This window comes from Bos indicus, chromosome 2 (genome assembly GCF_029378745.1).
Source record: "Bos indicus isolate NIAB-ARS_2022 breed Sahiwal x Tharparkar chromosome 2, NIAB-ARS_B.indTharparkar_mat_pri_1.0, whole genome shotgun sequence".
NCBI lineage: Eukaryota > Metazoa > Chordata > Mammalia > Artiodactyla > Bovidae > Bos > Bos indicus.
The window spans coordinates 115,366,711-115,381,574 of record NC_091761.1 but is presented as its reverse complement, the minus strand read 5'-3'; the positions used below and the strand labels follow the sequence as shown (position 1 = coordinate 115,381,574).

General features: G+C 40.9%; 1 protein-coding gene across 1 annotated transcript in view; it reads right to left on the bottom strand.

Annotated features, from left to right (window-relative positions):
- Positions 1–14,864, bottom strand: part of COL4A3 (collagen type IV alpha 3 chain) — a 163,540-nt gene that overhangs the window by 57,856 nt on the left and 90,820 nt on the right. The window contains exons 5-13 of the mRNA XM_019977803.2: positions 14,245–14,289; positions 13,564–13,626; positions 12,504–12,557; positions 10,809–10,835; positions 10,223–10,300; positions 7,498–7,560; positions 7,337–7,372; positions 5,455–5,496; positions 2,094–2,171 (exon numbers count right to left, since the gene is read on the bottom strand). Of these exons, the coding sequence (XP_019833362.2) occupies positions 2,094–2,171; positions 5,455–5,496; positions 7,337–7,372; positions 7,498–7,560; positions 10,223–10,300; positions 10,809–10,835; positions 12,504–12,557; positions 13,564–13,626; positions 14,245–14,289 (486 nt within the window). The remainder of the gene's footprint in view (positions 1–2,093; positions 2,172–5,454; positions 5,497–7,336; positions 7,373–7,497; positions 7,561–10,222; positions 10,301–10,808; positions 10,836–12,503; positions 12,558–13,563; positions 13,627–14,244; positions 14,290–14,864) is intronic.

Here is a 14,864-nt window from a genome sequence, read left to right as displayed (position 1 = left end):
GTATTCCCTGTGCTGTACAATATATCCTTTGTACAGTCTCTTTTTTAAAAAAGAAAGTAATTTAGATCAAACTATATTAAACTAATTTAACTCCTGAATCAGTTTTCTATAAGCATAATCAGATCATTTCCAATATATTTTACTCTCATTTTTAATATATTGAAATTATTTTCACTGAGATCAATTATTTTCTGAGTAAATGCTATAATGAGGATTTGAGTCAATAATCAGGTTTGTTTTGGCCTTATCACATTTTATTAATATTTTGTAAAAATATAATTTTCAAAAACATCATTTTTTTAAAAAAGAAATTTTTATCCCTTGGGTCAAATCTCCCAGCTCTTAATGTTCTCAAGATAAGATTTTTTTAAATCAATTTTTCAGCCAATAAAGCTTTAGATTTTATTAAATATACTTTTGTTGATTAATTCTGAAAAGTTCAGTTATTTTCCTCAGGCAATATTTTTTCCAGTATTCAATGAGAGTTATTATTTTGGTCATATAGAACTTCGCCGTGTTTTAACTTATCAGTTTTGTTTGATAACGTCTATCATTAAAAGTTAATTATATTGAAAAGTGATGGCTAAGGTATTTCTTTTAGGGTGATGAAAATGTTCTAAAATGCCCACAGTAAGTTGCACAACTCTGTGAATACATTAAAAGCCACTGAATTGCACATTAAATGGGTAAATTATATGTTATGTGACTTATACCTCAATAATGCTGTTAAAAATTAATTGTAATGAAAATCCATGAATTTCTTCTTTAAAATGGTGAAAATCACAGCATGTAAATTATATTGCAATCAAGGTATTATCAAAACAATTAATCATAATTTTAAAAAAGAGAAATGATTTATGTTTACTTCTTAGTTTGTTTAGTTACTCAGTCTAGTTTGACTCTTTTTGACTCCATGGACTGTAGCCCTCTAGGCTCCTCTGTTCATGGTGTTTTCCAGGCAGGAATACTGGAGTGGGTTGCCATTTCCTTCTCCAATTTCTTAGTTAATCCACAGGAAAATTATTAGCTTCCCTCTCACTCCCTATTACCTGTCCCAGACATTTCAGGATCAACCTAGTGTCTAGGATTGGGGTATTATGCTGTGATGCAGTTCTGAGCATCTGATTCAATTTTGTTCCCCAGTCCTTCCAGCTACCCCAATGTGAGAGCAAAAAGGACCTGATAATTTCAGAATAAGAGTCATGGTGTCCTTGGAGAGGAATGGGGGCCACAGTGTCTTGGGGTTATAATGGCAGGGTAAAAACATCCCATTTGATTATGATGACACTCCACCCTTATTTTTAGGCCATTACCACCCTTCCCTGGTGGCTCAGTGGTAAAGAATCCACCTGCCAAGCAGGAAACACAGGTTCAATCCCTGGGTTGGGAAGATCCCCTGGAGAAGGAAATGGCAACCCACTCCAGTATTCTTGCCTGGAGAATCCCATGGAGGGAGGAGCCTGGCGGGCTACAGTCTATGGGGTCACGAGTCAGACATGATTGAGTGACTAGATAGCAAAACCACCATCCAGTTGGATCAGAGACATACACCCATTGTGTTACCACCTATTCAAAAATACACACTGAAAACCCAGCCTGTGTTAGGAACAGTGAGAGGGATGAGGATAAAGGGTAAGCAAAATTAGATTGAGGCTCCTCCTTCAACAGTCTTGAAAGTGGCTTGCCTTGGGTCTTCTCCACCTCATGTTTTCCAGTTCTTGAGTAAAAGACAGGAAAAGAATAAAATCCAGAGACCCAGGCTGGCTGGACTGGAGTTAGGTGTTGTTACTGTTTTTAGTCACTAAGTCATGTCCGACTCTTTGTAACCCTGTGGACTGTGGCCCGCCAGGCTCTTCTGTCCATGGGATTTCCCAGGCAAGAATACTGGAATGAGTTGCCATTTCCTTCTCCAGGGGATCTTCCCAACCCAGGGATTGGACCTTTGTCTGCTGAGTTGGCAGGTAGATTTTTTTACCACTGGGCCACCTGGAAAATGGACTTAGGTGACAGAGCTTATAAAAGAGGTAAGGGATCACAGAGCCTCATGGCAGAGAGGGGAAGGCAGGAGCCTAATAATAACACAGAAGAGTTACCGTTCTGTTATCAGGGCCGGTTAGAGTCACAATAACTGTTCCTGGTGGTCCAGGGGGTCCTGTCAATCCTTTCACACCCTGAAGACAAACACACTCAGGAATTACAAAAAAGCTTAAGAGATCTACATTTCCTCTTTAGTTCTTACCTAAAAAATAAAGCAAACAAAACTTGAGACACAGCAAATGCTTTGGTTTCAATGTGACTTAGTAAATAAAATGTGTATTCGTAAGTCTTTTGTTGTTGGTGGTCAGTTGCTCAGTTGTGTCTGACACTGTGATACCATAGACTGCAGCACTCCAGCCCTTCCTGTCCTTCAGCATCTCCTGGAGTTTGCTTAAACTCATATCCATTGAATTAGATAGTTAGATGCTATCCAACTATCTCGTCCTCTGTCGTACCCTTCTCCTACCTTCAATCTTTCCCAGCATCTGGCTCTTCGCATCAGGCAGCCAAAGTCCTGGAGCTTCAGTTTCAGTAACAGTCCTTCCAATGAATATTCAGAGCTGATTTCCTTTAGGATGGACTGGTTTGATCTCTTTGCAGTCCAAGGGATTCTCAAGTCCTCTCTAACACCACAGTTCGAAAGCATCAGTTCTTTGGTGCTCAGCCTTTATGGTCCAACTTTCACACGTGTACATGACTACTGGAAAAACCATGGCTTTGCCTACGGAGCTTTGTTGGCAAGATAATGTCTCTGCTTTTTAATATGCTGTTTAGATTTCTCACAGCTTTTTCCGAGGAGCAAGTGTCTTTTAATTTCATGGATGCAGTCACCATCCACAGTGATTTTTGAGCTCAAGAAAAGAAAGTCTGTCACCCTTTCCATTGTTTCCCCATCTATTTGCATGGGACTAGATGCCTCAATCGGAGAAGGCAATGGCAACCCACTCCAGTACTCTTGCCTGGAAAATCCCATGGATGGAGGAGCCTGGTAGGATGCAGTCCATGGGGTCGCTGGGAGTCGGACATGACTGAGCGACTTTACTTTTCACTTTCCTGCATTGGAGAAGGAAATGGCAGTCCACTCCAGTGTTCTTGCTTGGAGAATCCAGGGACGGGGGAGCCTGGTGGGCTGCTGTCTCTGGGGTTGCACAGAGTCGGACATGACTGAAGTGACTTAGCAGCAGCAGCAGCAGCAGGATGCCACAATCTTCATTTTTTGAATGTTGAGTTTTAAAAGCCAGCTTTTTCACTCTTCTCTTTGACCTTCATCAAGAGGCTCTTTAGTTCCTCTTTGCTTTCTGCCATAAGGGTGGTGTCATCTGCATATCTGAAGTTATTGATATTCCATCCGGCAATCTTGATTTCAGCTTGTGCTTCATCCAGCCTGGAATTTCTCACAGTACACTCTCAGTTCAGTTCAGTTCAGTCACTCAGTCATGTCTGACTCTGTGACCCCATAGACTGCAGCACGCCAGCCTTCCCTGTCCACCACCAACTCCCGGAGCTTGCTCAAACTCATGTCCATTGAGTCGGTGAGGCCATCCAACCATCTTATCATCTGTCATTCCCCTTTCCTTCCACCTTTAATCTTTCAGGGTCTTTTCCAGTGAGTCAGTTCTTCACATCAGGTGGCCAAAGTTGGAGTTTCAGCTTCAGCATTAGTCCTTCCAATGAATATTCAGGACTGATTTCCTTTAGGATGGACTGGTTTGATCTCCTTGCAGTCCAAGGGACTCTCAGGAGTTTTCACCAATACATAGTTCAAAAGCATCAATTCTTTGGCATTCAGCTTTCTTCACAGTCCAACTCTCACATCCATACATGACTACTGGAAAAACCATAGCTTTGACTAGATGGACCTTTGTCAGCAAAATAATGTCCCTGCTTTTTAATATGCTATCTAGGTTGATCATCTTTTCTTCCAAGGAGCAAACGTCTTTTAATTTCATTTTGGAGCCCCCCAAAATAAAGTCTGTCACTGTTTCCATTGTTTCCTCATCTATTTGCCATGAAGTGATGGGACTGGATGCCGTGATCTTAGTTTTCTGAATGTTGAGTTTTAAGCCAACTTTTTCACTCTCCTCTTTCACTTTCATCAAGAGGCTCTTTAGTTCCTCTTTGCTTTCTGCCATAAGGGTGGTGTCATCTGTGTATCTGAAGTTATTGATATTTCTCCCGGTGATCTTGATTCCAGCTTGTGCTTCATCCAGCCCGGAGTTTCTCATGATGATACTCTATATATAAGTTAAATAAGCAAGGTGACAATATACAGCCTTGACGTACTCCTTTCCTGATTTGGAACCAGTCGTTCCATGTCTGGTTCTAACTGTTGCTTCTTGACCTACATACAGATTTCTCAGGAGGCAGGTAAAGTGATCTGGTATTCCCATCTCTTTAAGAATTTTCCACAGTTTGTTGTGATGGATCACTGTCAGAGGCTTTAGTGTAGTCAGTGAAGCAGAGGTAGATGTTTTTCTGGAATTCTATTGCTTATTCCATGATCTAGTTGATGTTGGCAATTTGATCTCTGGCTCGTCTGCCTTTTCTAAATCCAGCTTGTACATCTGAAAGTTCTCAGTTCACATACTGTTGATGCCTAGCTTAAAGGATTTTGAGCATTACTTTGCTAGCATGTGAAATGAGTGCAATTGTGCAGTAGTTTGAACATTCTTTGGCATTGCCCTTCTTTGGGATTGGAATGAAAACTGAGCTTCCAAATTTGCTGGCATACTTAGTGCAGCACTTTAAGAGTATCATCTTTTAGGATTTGAAGTAGCTCAGCTGGAATTCCATCACCTCTCTAGTGATGCTTCCTAAGGCCCACTTGACTTCACATTCCAGGATGTCTGACTCTAGGTGAGTGATCACACCATTGTGGTTATCTGGGTTATTCAGACTTTTTTGTTCTGTTTTTACCTTATTGGAGTATAGCTGATTAAGAATGTTGTGATAATTTCAAGTGGACAGCAAAGGAACTCCGCCATATATATACATGTATCCATTTTTTTTCCCCAAACTCCCCTCCCATCCAGGCTGCCACATAACATTGAGCAGAATTCTTTGTGCTATACAGTAGGTCCTTGTTGATAATCCGTTTTAAATACAGCAGTGCATACATGTCCATCCCAAAGCCCCTAACCATCCCTTTCCCCCATCCTTCTCCCTGGCAACCATAAGCTCTTCTCTAAGCCTGTGAGTCTGTTTCTGTTTTGTATACAAGTTCATTTGTATCATTACTTTTTCAATTCTGCATATAAGGGTATCATCAGATATTTCTCCTTCTCTGTCTGACTTACTTAGCTCAGTATGACAATCTCTAGATCCATCCATGTTGCCGCAAATGGCATTATAAAACGTGTTGTTTACTAAGGAACCTAAAATATTTTGCCCACAAATAAACCACAGTATATATATTACCCGCTCTCCTTTCTGTCCTAGCACGTTATCACCCATGTGACCCTGTAAGAAAAGACAAAACCAAATTATCTTTTTAATGAATACAAATATACAGTCTAAGCCCATTAAAGTTCCAATGTTTGTAACTGAACACTTACATTTTAATCATAATGTTAGGACTGTAAAAGTTACTTTATTGCTTGGAGTAGAGTGGCAACATGTTTCTTTTAAAAGGAGAGATCTTAAAGTGCAGAAAGTTGAAGGGAGCTACTTAAAAACGCAAGTGATGGCATGAAAGGGTGTGGGGTGGAGGAGGAAGCCGGCTCAGAGGACCTTTTTTTTTTGGCTTAGCCAGACACCAGCTACTTTTGAATCTGCTGGCTGGATACATAACTTCTGGTGCCCTGTTTTCTAGTCTTAAAAATAAGAGGGATGTGTAGCTGAACTTCAGGATTCTGAAATTCAAAACTTAACAGAGAACTAAAAACAGAATTAAAGCTAACCTGACTTCACTAGTAAGTTAGAACATGAGCTAAGTCTAATGTGAATCATCTCTCTTCAGTAAATCTATCGTTTCAACCAATGTCTCTTTGTTTCTTTGCCTCTGAGTTTGCAGATTTTCATCCCATTAGGCCACAAGCAGCAGAGAAAAGCTCAGGATGACGAATCAAAAGATTTTAAACTTTAGTTCTGCCAATTACTGTTTGATGATTCACTTAACCTGAACCTGTTCATCTCACAGAGAACGTATGTGTGTGTCTGCGTGTGTGTATATACACGCACATCAATGAAACAGTAAATGTGAAAGCACCTTGGAAAGTACCCTACACACAAAGGCTTACCTGATAGTAAGAGATACTGTGTTCACTACTAATTTCCTGGTGAGGCTCAGCCCTCTCTCAACATTTTTTTAACTTTAACTAATGAAGGAGATCAGACTATCCAGCTCCAAAATACACCACTTTGGCAGAAGAACTCTTTTTGAGCTGAAGGCATTTGAGAAACAGGGAATGCAGAAAAAGTTCTCTCCTCTCTCCCTGGGCCTCAAGGCTGGGCACAGATTTCCCCGTGTGAATGTGTCACCCTCCCCTCTCCTGTGCACAGAAGAGAAGACAACTCATCATGGGAGACAACACCAGCTTAAACCTGCATAAACAAACTTCACTGAAATAACCCTTATCTTCCACTAGTTTCCCCCATATATTTACCTTCCCACAATTTGTTGCCCCTAGAAGCTCACAACCCACTTCCTATGTCTTGATACTTCACCACAAATGTATCACCCTTTGTTAAAACGGTATACAAGCCTCTGGGTCTGATTGCTTCTTTGGGGTTTTCATTTCATTTCTGTGAGGTCTCCATATGCATATGAAATCAACCTTTTTTCTCCTGTTAACCCAGTCACTGAACCTAAGAAGATAGAAGAAAAAGTTTTTTTTTTTTTTCTCCCCAATCCTAACAGTTGGCTTTTGTAACAGAAAGACATGCAGGACCCTGTTTAATGAGCACATGAACAGTCATCTTTTATTTTCTAGTATGAAAATAACTAGAAAATAGTTATCGGTTGGTTTTGGGAAGCAGCCCAGTACAAAAATGTATAAGATAAAGTACTGAGAGATCAGCAGGACTATGAGAAATGGAAACTTATAGACTAGGAATCCTTGCTCTTTTCCCAACAAGGAGCTCCATATAATTGAATTAAGACTCTTTGTATCAGAGATCAAGTTACTGAAGTGCAGGGAAAGGAGAAGAAAGAGGTGGAGAACTGTTCACGTCCCTGCTGGGGATTCTTGTGAGTCCCAAAGAGAAGCCCCGGCAGAGACCTGCATGTGCAATCAGACTGAGTTGGCTTTTAGATTGGTTAGGATGTTCTGGCTGGTACAACATATAGATTGCAATCTACCTTAGGTCCTGGAGGTCCCATGGTTCCCGGAAAGCCCTAGAAAAATCCATCAGTTAAAATTACAGCAGATAGTGCACCAAACCTACAACATGTTTAAAATCTTTAAGCTATGATTCTTTTATTAGTTACAATGTCTATTGCAATGGTGGCTTCATACTCACAAGGAATCCTGGAGGGCCAAGTGGACCTGCAGGTCCAGGAAAACCTGGAAGGCCTGGCAAACCCTTTAAATGAAGAGAAGAATTAGAGTAAGTTCAAATTTACTTCTTACTGAAGAACAATGTCCATTAGTTAAATGCCTTACATTATTTTAGTAAAATCAGAGCATAATGTTTCCCGTTTACGCCTGCAGTTAATTTCAGTAAAGGCCATGTGCCATGTATAACTACCAGGACTATCTTGCTGGTACTACATAGGGGTACCACCATCCTGGTGGTACTATTTCCAGAAAAATGACCAAAGCACTTGCTTTACTTTAGAAGACTTTTAAGATTTTTAGAAAATTTTCCTCTCCCCGCCTCTCTTTCTGTCTCTCACTAAGCATGCTCCTACCTCTGGATCCTTCCACCTGCATTCCCTCTGCCTAGAATCCTCTTTCCCCCGATGTCTATCTCTATGACTCACTTCTGCTCCCTTTTCTTGTCTTTAATTAAACATTATCCTTTCCATGAGCCTTCCTGCATATCCAATCTAAAGCCACAGCACTCCTTCTAACCTAGATACTTCCTATCCTCAACCCAACATTAATTTTTCTCCTCAGCATTTATTACTATCTAACACAACACACATGAATGTGAGAATTGGACTACAAAGAAAGCTGAGCACTGAAGAATTGATGCTTTTGAACTGCGGTGTTGGAGAAGACTCTTGAGAGTCCCTTGGACTGCAAGGAAATCTAACCAGTCCATCCTAGAAGAGATCAGTCCTGGGTGTTCATTGGTGGGACTGATGTTGAAGCTGAAATTCCAATACTTTGGCCACCTGATGCGAAGAGCTGACTCATTTGCAAAGACCCTGATTCTGGGAAAGACTGAGGGTGGGAGGAGAAGGGGACAACAGAGGATGAGATATTTGGATGGCATCACCGACTCAATGGACATGGTTTGGGTGGACTCCAGGAGTTGGTGATGGACAGGGAGGCCTGGCGTGCTGCGGTTCATGGGGTCACAAGGAGTCGGACACGACTGAGCGATTGAACTGAACTGAACACAACACACAGGAAGTAATTTACATTTTGAAATATTTTCTCCTTCTAAAAGGCATGTCCCATGAGGGCAAGAATTTTGGTTAAACTGTTTTTGGGGATTTGTGCACTATGGTATCCCAGAGCCTAAATAGCTCCTGGTACCTAACTGGCAGGTGGATGGTAAGAGGGATTTCTTATAGAACTGAAGGTCCCACTCTTATACCTTTAGCAGTAGCATACTGTAGTACATTGCCAATGCTCAACACACATTTAAGGGATACATCGTGTCCCAGATTGCTACTGTCTCCTCTTTCTAGATCCCCTGCCCTCAGCATCTGACCCCTTATTGCTTCCTAAGGAAACAAACAAGCAAACAAGAAACAAACGAAGAGCTATCGACTTTTGCGTCTTTTCTCAAAAGCCTACGACTGGGCTTCCCTGGTGGTCCAGTGGTTAAGAATCCGTCTTGCAGTGCAGGAGACACGAGTTTCATCCCTGATCTGAGAAGATCCCACACGCCACAGGGCAAATAAGCTCTTGAGCTGCAACTACTCAGCCTGTGTGCCATAACTGCTGAGGCTCGCACGCCTTGAGCCTGTGCGGCACATCCAGAGAAGTCACTGCAATGAGAAGCCTGCACATCGCAGCTAGAGAAAGCTCGAGAGCAGCAACAAAGACCTAGCACAGCCGAAAATAAGTAAATAAGTAAAATTCTCTGATGACTTCTAATCGCATCACTGTTCAGTTTGGCAGCCCATCCATCACCAGCTGGCATGGCTCACTGGATGGACGTTCAACAACCTTAACTCAAACTCTTTGACTTGCTCAGGCAAATACCAACCTCTACTCAGGAATTTCTACATGTATTTCTGAATTAAGATATTTATGATTGATTAATCTGAAAGTGAAAGTGAAGTCGCTCAGTCGTGTCCGACTCTTTGCGACCCCTTGGACTGTAGCCTACCAGGCTTCTCAGTCCATAGGATTTTCCAGGCAAGAGTACTGGAGTGGGTTGCCATTGCCTTCTCCAGGGGATCTTCCCGACCCAGGGATTGAACCCAGGTCTCCCGCATTGTAGGCAGAGGCTTTACCCTCTGAGCCACTAGGGAAGCCCTAATTAATCTGAAAGTTAGTATCAAAAGACTCCTTTGAATCAGGAAGTAAAGGATATTCGGGGGAACAGCTGTTTCTTTGTATCTATTCTGGATCACCCTCAGGCTACAAGCATAGATATCAGAAAGCAAACTATTCAGCAGGAGAAAGATGCATTTAAATAAAGTATTACTATCACGCATACTTTACAATAGGACTGTTATTTAATATTACAGTTTTAAATCGCATTCAATGTGGGATACAAACCTATCCTGGATTTTGACAAATACTAAAAGGAACATAACCATTCCTTGAAAACTCCTCCTTAGATTGAAGAAAGCTTGGGTGATTGAGACTTGAGAAGAGACTAAAATACATATGTACAAAAGCATCTTTTTTATATGAGCTTAATGTAGTTTCTTATAATGAGGTGAAAGTTTTAGAATAAAATGAAATATATAAATAGGAGAAACATGAATGTGAAAAATATTTTTAAGAGGGTGAGAAAGATATAGGGAGAGGAAGAGAGAGAAAGAAGAGAAAAAAAGAGGTGGAAAGAGACAGAGAGAGAGATGGAGAATGATAGAGACCTTCTCTGAAATGTGTACCTGGAATCCAGGAGCTCCTGGCAACCCAGGGTCACCTTTTCCATCAAGGCCTACACCTTCTCCTTCAGCAGGAGCACCCTTGAAAAGGAAATTCATCAAACATCAGCAGCATTTTATCTTCAAGACATCTTTAAATGATTATTCAAGGTCATACTGTTTCAAGGATAAAAGTGCTTCCAGGATATATACTTACAGAAATGCTATAGGATTTTTTAGTTATTCTGTTTTGAAGAATTCAAAGCATTTTCATGTTGTCTAAAACTGACCATTGGCTATAGAGGGAAGACACAAGAATAATACACCATTTCCCAAGACACCAAAATGAGTGGCACTTCCTGACCTAGAATCTGGAGCCTTGAGCATAAGATCAGTTCTCCTTCCCCAGACCTTATTTTCCTAAAGGATGATGCAAAGCTTGCATTCCTTAAGACATATTTATGACAAGAAGTAGAAGATGCTCAATACGAATAAATATCATTTCTGAATTAATCATGAAATCTGATTTGTAATGATATATATTAAGAGATGTGCCTTTAATATGTGCAGTTAGAGATTTTTCAACAACAACATGCCACAAATCACTTACCTTTTCTCCTTTCAAACCAATGACACCCTAGGGAAAAGAGCATCATATTAATAACTAGAGGCAAACCAAATACAGAACATCCCTGCTTTGTCCTTCTCTCTGCTATTCTGCCTTCTCTTCCTGCCGCAAGCCTCCTATTGGCTTTTACATTTGCTCAAGTCTTTCTCATTTAAACAAAGTGTATGTCAGTCGCTTAGTCATGAGACACCATGGACTGTAGCCATTAGCCCCCTCCGTCTATGGAATTCTCCAAGAAAGAATACTGGAGTGGGTCATCACTCCCTTCTCCAGGGGATCTTTCTGACCCAGGGATTGAACCTGGGTCTCTCACACTGCAGGCAGATTCTTTACCATCTGAGCCATCAAGGAAACCAGTCTCCCCCAGAATACACTGCCTCATCCTGTCTTACCTATCCTTCCTGTCATCTATAAATTACTCACTTTGTTCATCCCCACTGATTCCTTAGGCCCATATCTGCCTCCTGCCTCCATCTGTCAAGGAAATGTTGTTGTTCATTTGCCCAGTTGTGTCCAACTCTTCGCGAACTCCATGGACTGCAGCACACCCAGGCCTTCCTATCCCATATCCCTTGCTAAAGTCTGCAATGACTTTGATGTTATAGAAACCAAGGACAAAACATTCGTTCTTGTTTTACTGAACTTCTCGACAGCACTAAGAAGCTGTCTGTTACTCGCCTTTACTGGAATTTGTTACAACAGAGATGAAGCCAAAATGGAATCACTCCTGCTAGGTCCAGTGCAGCAAACCAAGACTTAATACCTGCCTTGACTATGGTTTTAACCTTTTCCAGGAATGTGACCTTTGACTGGCCAACCTGGAACTTCCAGGTCAGCACTAATAAGATACTCCACCCAATAGCCCCTTCTGTTTCCCTTAACAGGCTACCTTGTCTAAGACAATGCCTTCTTTGTTAATAAAACAATACATTCTTTGCTAAGAATGTCAGATTTCCATTCTCTCTCTGACTTTAAAATCCTTTGCTATCTATGGCTGGAGGCAACTCTTTCTTTGCTGGATAGGAGAGAGCTGGGTTTGTGAATCATCCAATAAAGCCGGTTAGATGCTCAGATTTACTCAGCTGAATTTTTGTTGTTTAACAATATCTTTCCTGGGCTTACAGAATATACCCCTCTTGCTTTTCTTCTACTCCCAGGGCCCTTCTTCCTTTACAGGCTCATTGTCCTTGACCTCCCTTCACACGCTAGAGCTCTCTAAGCCCCACTTTCAAGGCCCTTCTCTCCTCTCTCCATCCTTGAGTCACGACCACCCATCCAGGTGTCTCCCATTGTCTATCTCAGATCTCTACTTCAATGTCTCAAAAGCAAAACAAAGTCTCAAAGTGCAAACCCCAGTGCATTTATTCATTCCTCTCAACTACTGGGCTCCCCAGGTGGCTCAGTGGTAAAGGATCTGCCTGTCAATAGAGGAGATGCAAGAGACTTGGGTTCAATCCCTGGGCCGGGATGATCCCCTGGAGGAGGGCATGGCCACTCACTCCTGTATTCTTGCCTGTGAAATCCCATGGACAGAGGAGCCTGGTGGGGTTGCAAAGAGTAGTCAAATGTCTACTGTTGACTGGCTTCAACTTCCCCAAGGTCATGACAGATTTCTGTATATGATCGCTTCAAAGGAAACTCCGTGTCTTGGATGGGGAGTTAGAAACATAAACCTACCGGTATTCCTGGGTAGCCTGGTGTCCCCCGAAGTCCTGGGAACCCTGGCTCTCCCTGGAAGACACATGACGCTTGTCATTCTTCTTAGTTGTTCTAGAACAGCCTATTGTGATATTTCCCCTGTTCCTTGCTTCCAACCCTGCAGCAGTAAATTTAGACAAAGTAACCCAAATTCCTCACAACTACTGGATCATGAGGCTAAAGACTAGAAAACCGTTATCTTAATTGAAAACAGGATTAGAATTTACTGTTTCTCAAATTGTGCATAAATGGCAAAAGGTTAATTGTGCCAAGAACTTTTTAATGGCTGCTTCCTTGAAATTTTTGTAATTAGTCCTTTCATGGCCACCATCCTGGGGAAAAGCAGAGTGCAGTCAGGAGACAAAGGAGATGAGTGCACATCGGAAAGCTCAGTTTTTCTCTTCCAACTTTGCATTCTAAGCTTCAGTTTCTGGTTTATATACAATCGCAACCTCAGATGCAAATATCTGTTTGAGCCCTAGTCATCTTTCTGTGGGAGAACACGAGAGAACTTTCTTAAAACATAATCTGAAAGCAAGATGGGTGGAGGGAGGGGGGATTGGGTGCAGGCAGTCAAACGGTACTCCAAACTCCCAGCTATAAGATAAACAGTCCTAGGGATACAATGTAAATGTGAGAAATCTAATTAATGCTGTTAATTTTTTAAAGTTAAGAGAATGGAACCTAAGAATTATCACACACAAAATGTTTTCCTTCTTTAATTTCATATCTATAAGAGATGGTAAGCTTACTAAACTTATGATGATAATCATTTCATGATGTATGTAAGTCATTATGCTGTACACCTTAAACTTAGGTAGTTCTATGTGTCAACCATATCTCAATAAAGCTGGAAGAATAAAGAAACAAGCATGAGGAGAAAGAAAATCATCACCTTTCTGTCCTGAAGACATATACCATTGGTTCTGGCCAAAACAACATCTCAAGGAAGGGCTAGGCCATCTCATTGCTATGTCACCCAGGTTTATTCATTGAGCAAAACACTAACTAACCACCTCCTGCGTGAGAAGATACACACCTTGGAACCATTGCATCCTGGCAAACCAGCAAGTCCATAAGGTCCAGGATGGCCCGGGATGCCCTAAAAAACAGAGAAAGTCTCAAAAAGAAAATATAATCAGGCTCTGGGGCAGGTAGAAGCAGCGCAGAGCACACAGTAGGAAGAGACAGGCTAATTTAGATAGTTATTTAAGTATAAATGGTTATTTAAATAGTTAAGTAGTAAACTGGCTATTTTAGATAATTTAAATTAAAATCATAGGAAATAACATAGGCTAATTAAAACCATAAATTATCAAGTGAGATATATTATTTAAGATAAAGCAAAAGGTCTTTCTATACAAAATGAGTCCATTAACATGCTATATTAAGCTGGGGAAAAGGAGAGGAGGGAAGTGTTCACAGTGGTAACTATCTGATTATTTTTATTCCGTGCTATTAAGTAGATTTATCCTATTCTATTCTATTCTGTCTCATCCCATCCCATCCCACCCCAATCTATTCCATTCTATTATGCTTACATTTCAGGAAATGTAATTTGACTTGATATCCTATAAATCCACACTCTTAATACACTGTAATTCTGACATTTTCATCATGTAGCCAAAACATTATACTCATTTTCTTGTGTTAGTGCTTTAACATCTTTATTAAAATGAGCTTGCTTATTATTCCATTTACACATATTCTCACTACTTACTGGAAGTCCAGGAGGACCTGAAAATCCTGGTAATCCAGTTATTCCCTAAAGACATAAAAAAGAAGAAAGATGGCAAGAAAAAAACTAAAAATGTTCAACCTGTAAACAAGACATGATTTATCATTCCAATACCCCCATTCTGTAACTATAATTGGGAACAGCTAAAAGCGATTTGAAACACACAAAAAAGCTGGACAAACTTTGTAAATCTTACATTTATATAACTTTTAAATAGACATGATTAAGATCATTTTTGGCTTTGGGGGGGATAGATTTTTTTAAGGCATAATTTGCATAAAGTGCTCCAGTCTTCCACAAACAGATTGAGGAATATTCACCTGTGTACATACGCACGTTTTGGTGATTCCCACCCAACCAGACACAGAACCTCTCCACCACCCCATATGGTACCCTCATGCAACTTTCCAGTCGATTAACACCTACCCCCAAGTGAGTAACCACTATGTAGATTTCTACCATTATAGACTGCTTTTACCTGCCCTTGAACGTCATCTACAGAATTGGCTCACACACAACCTACTCCTTTGTGACATCTGTATATCTTTTACAGTGCCAGGGTTCTTTTTACTTTTTAAAACAAGATTTCTCATCAAACAAGC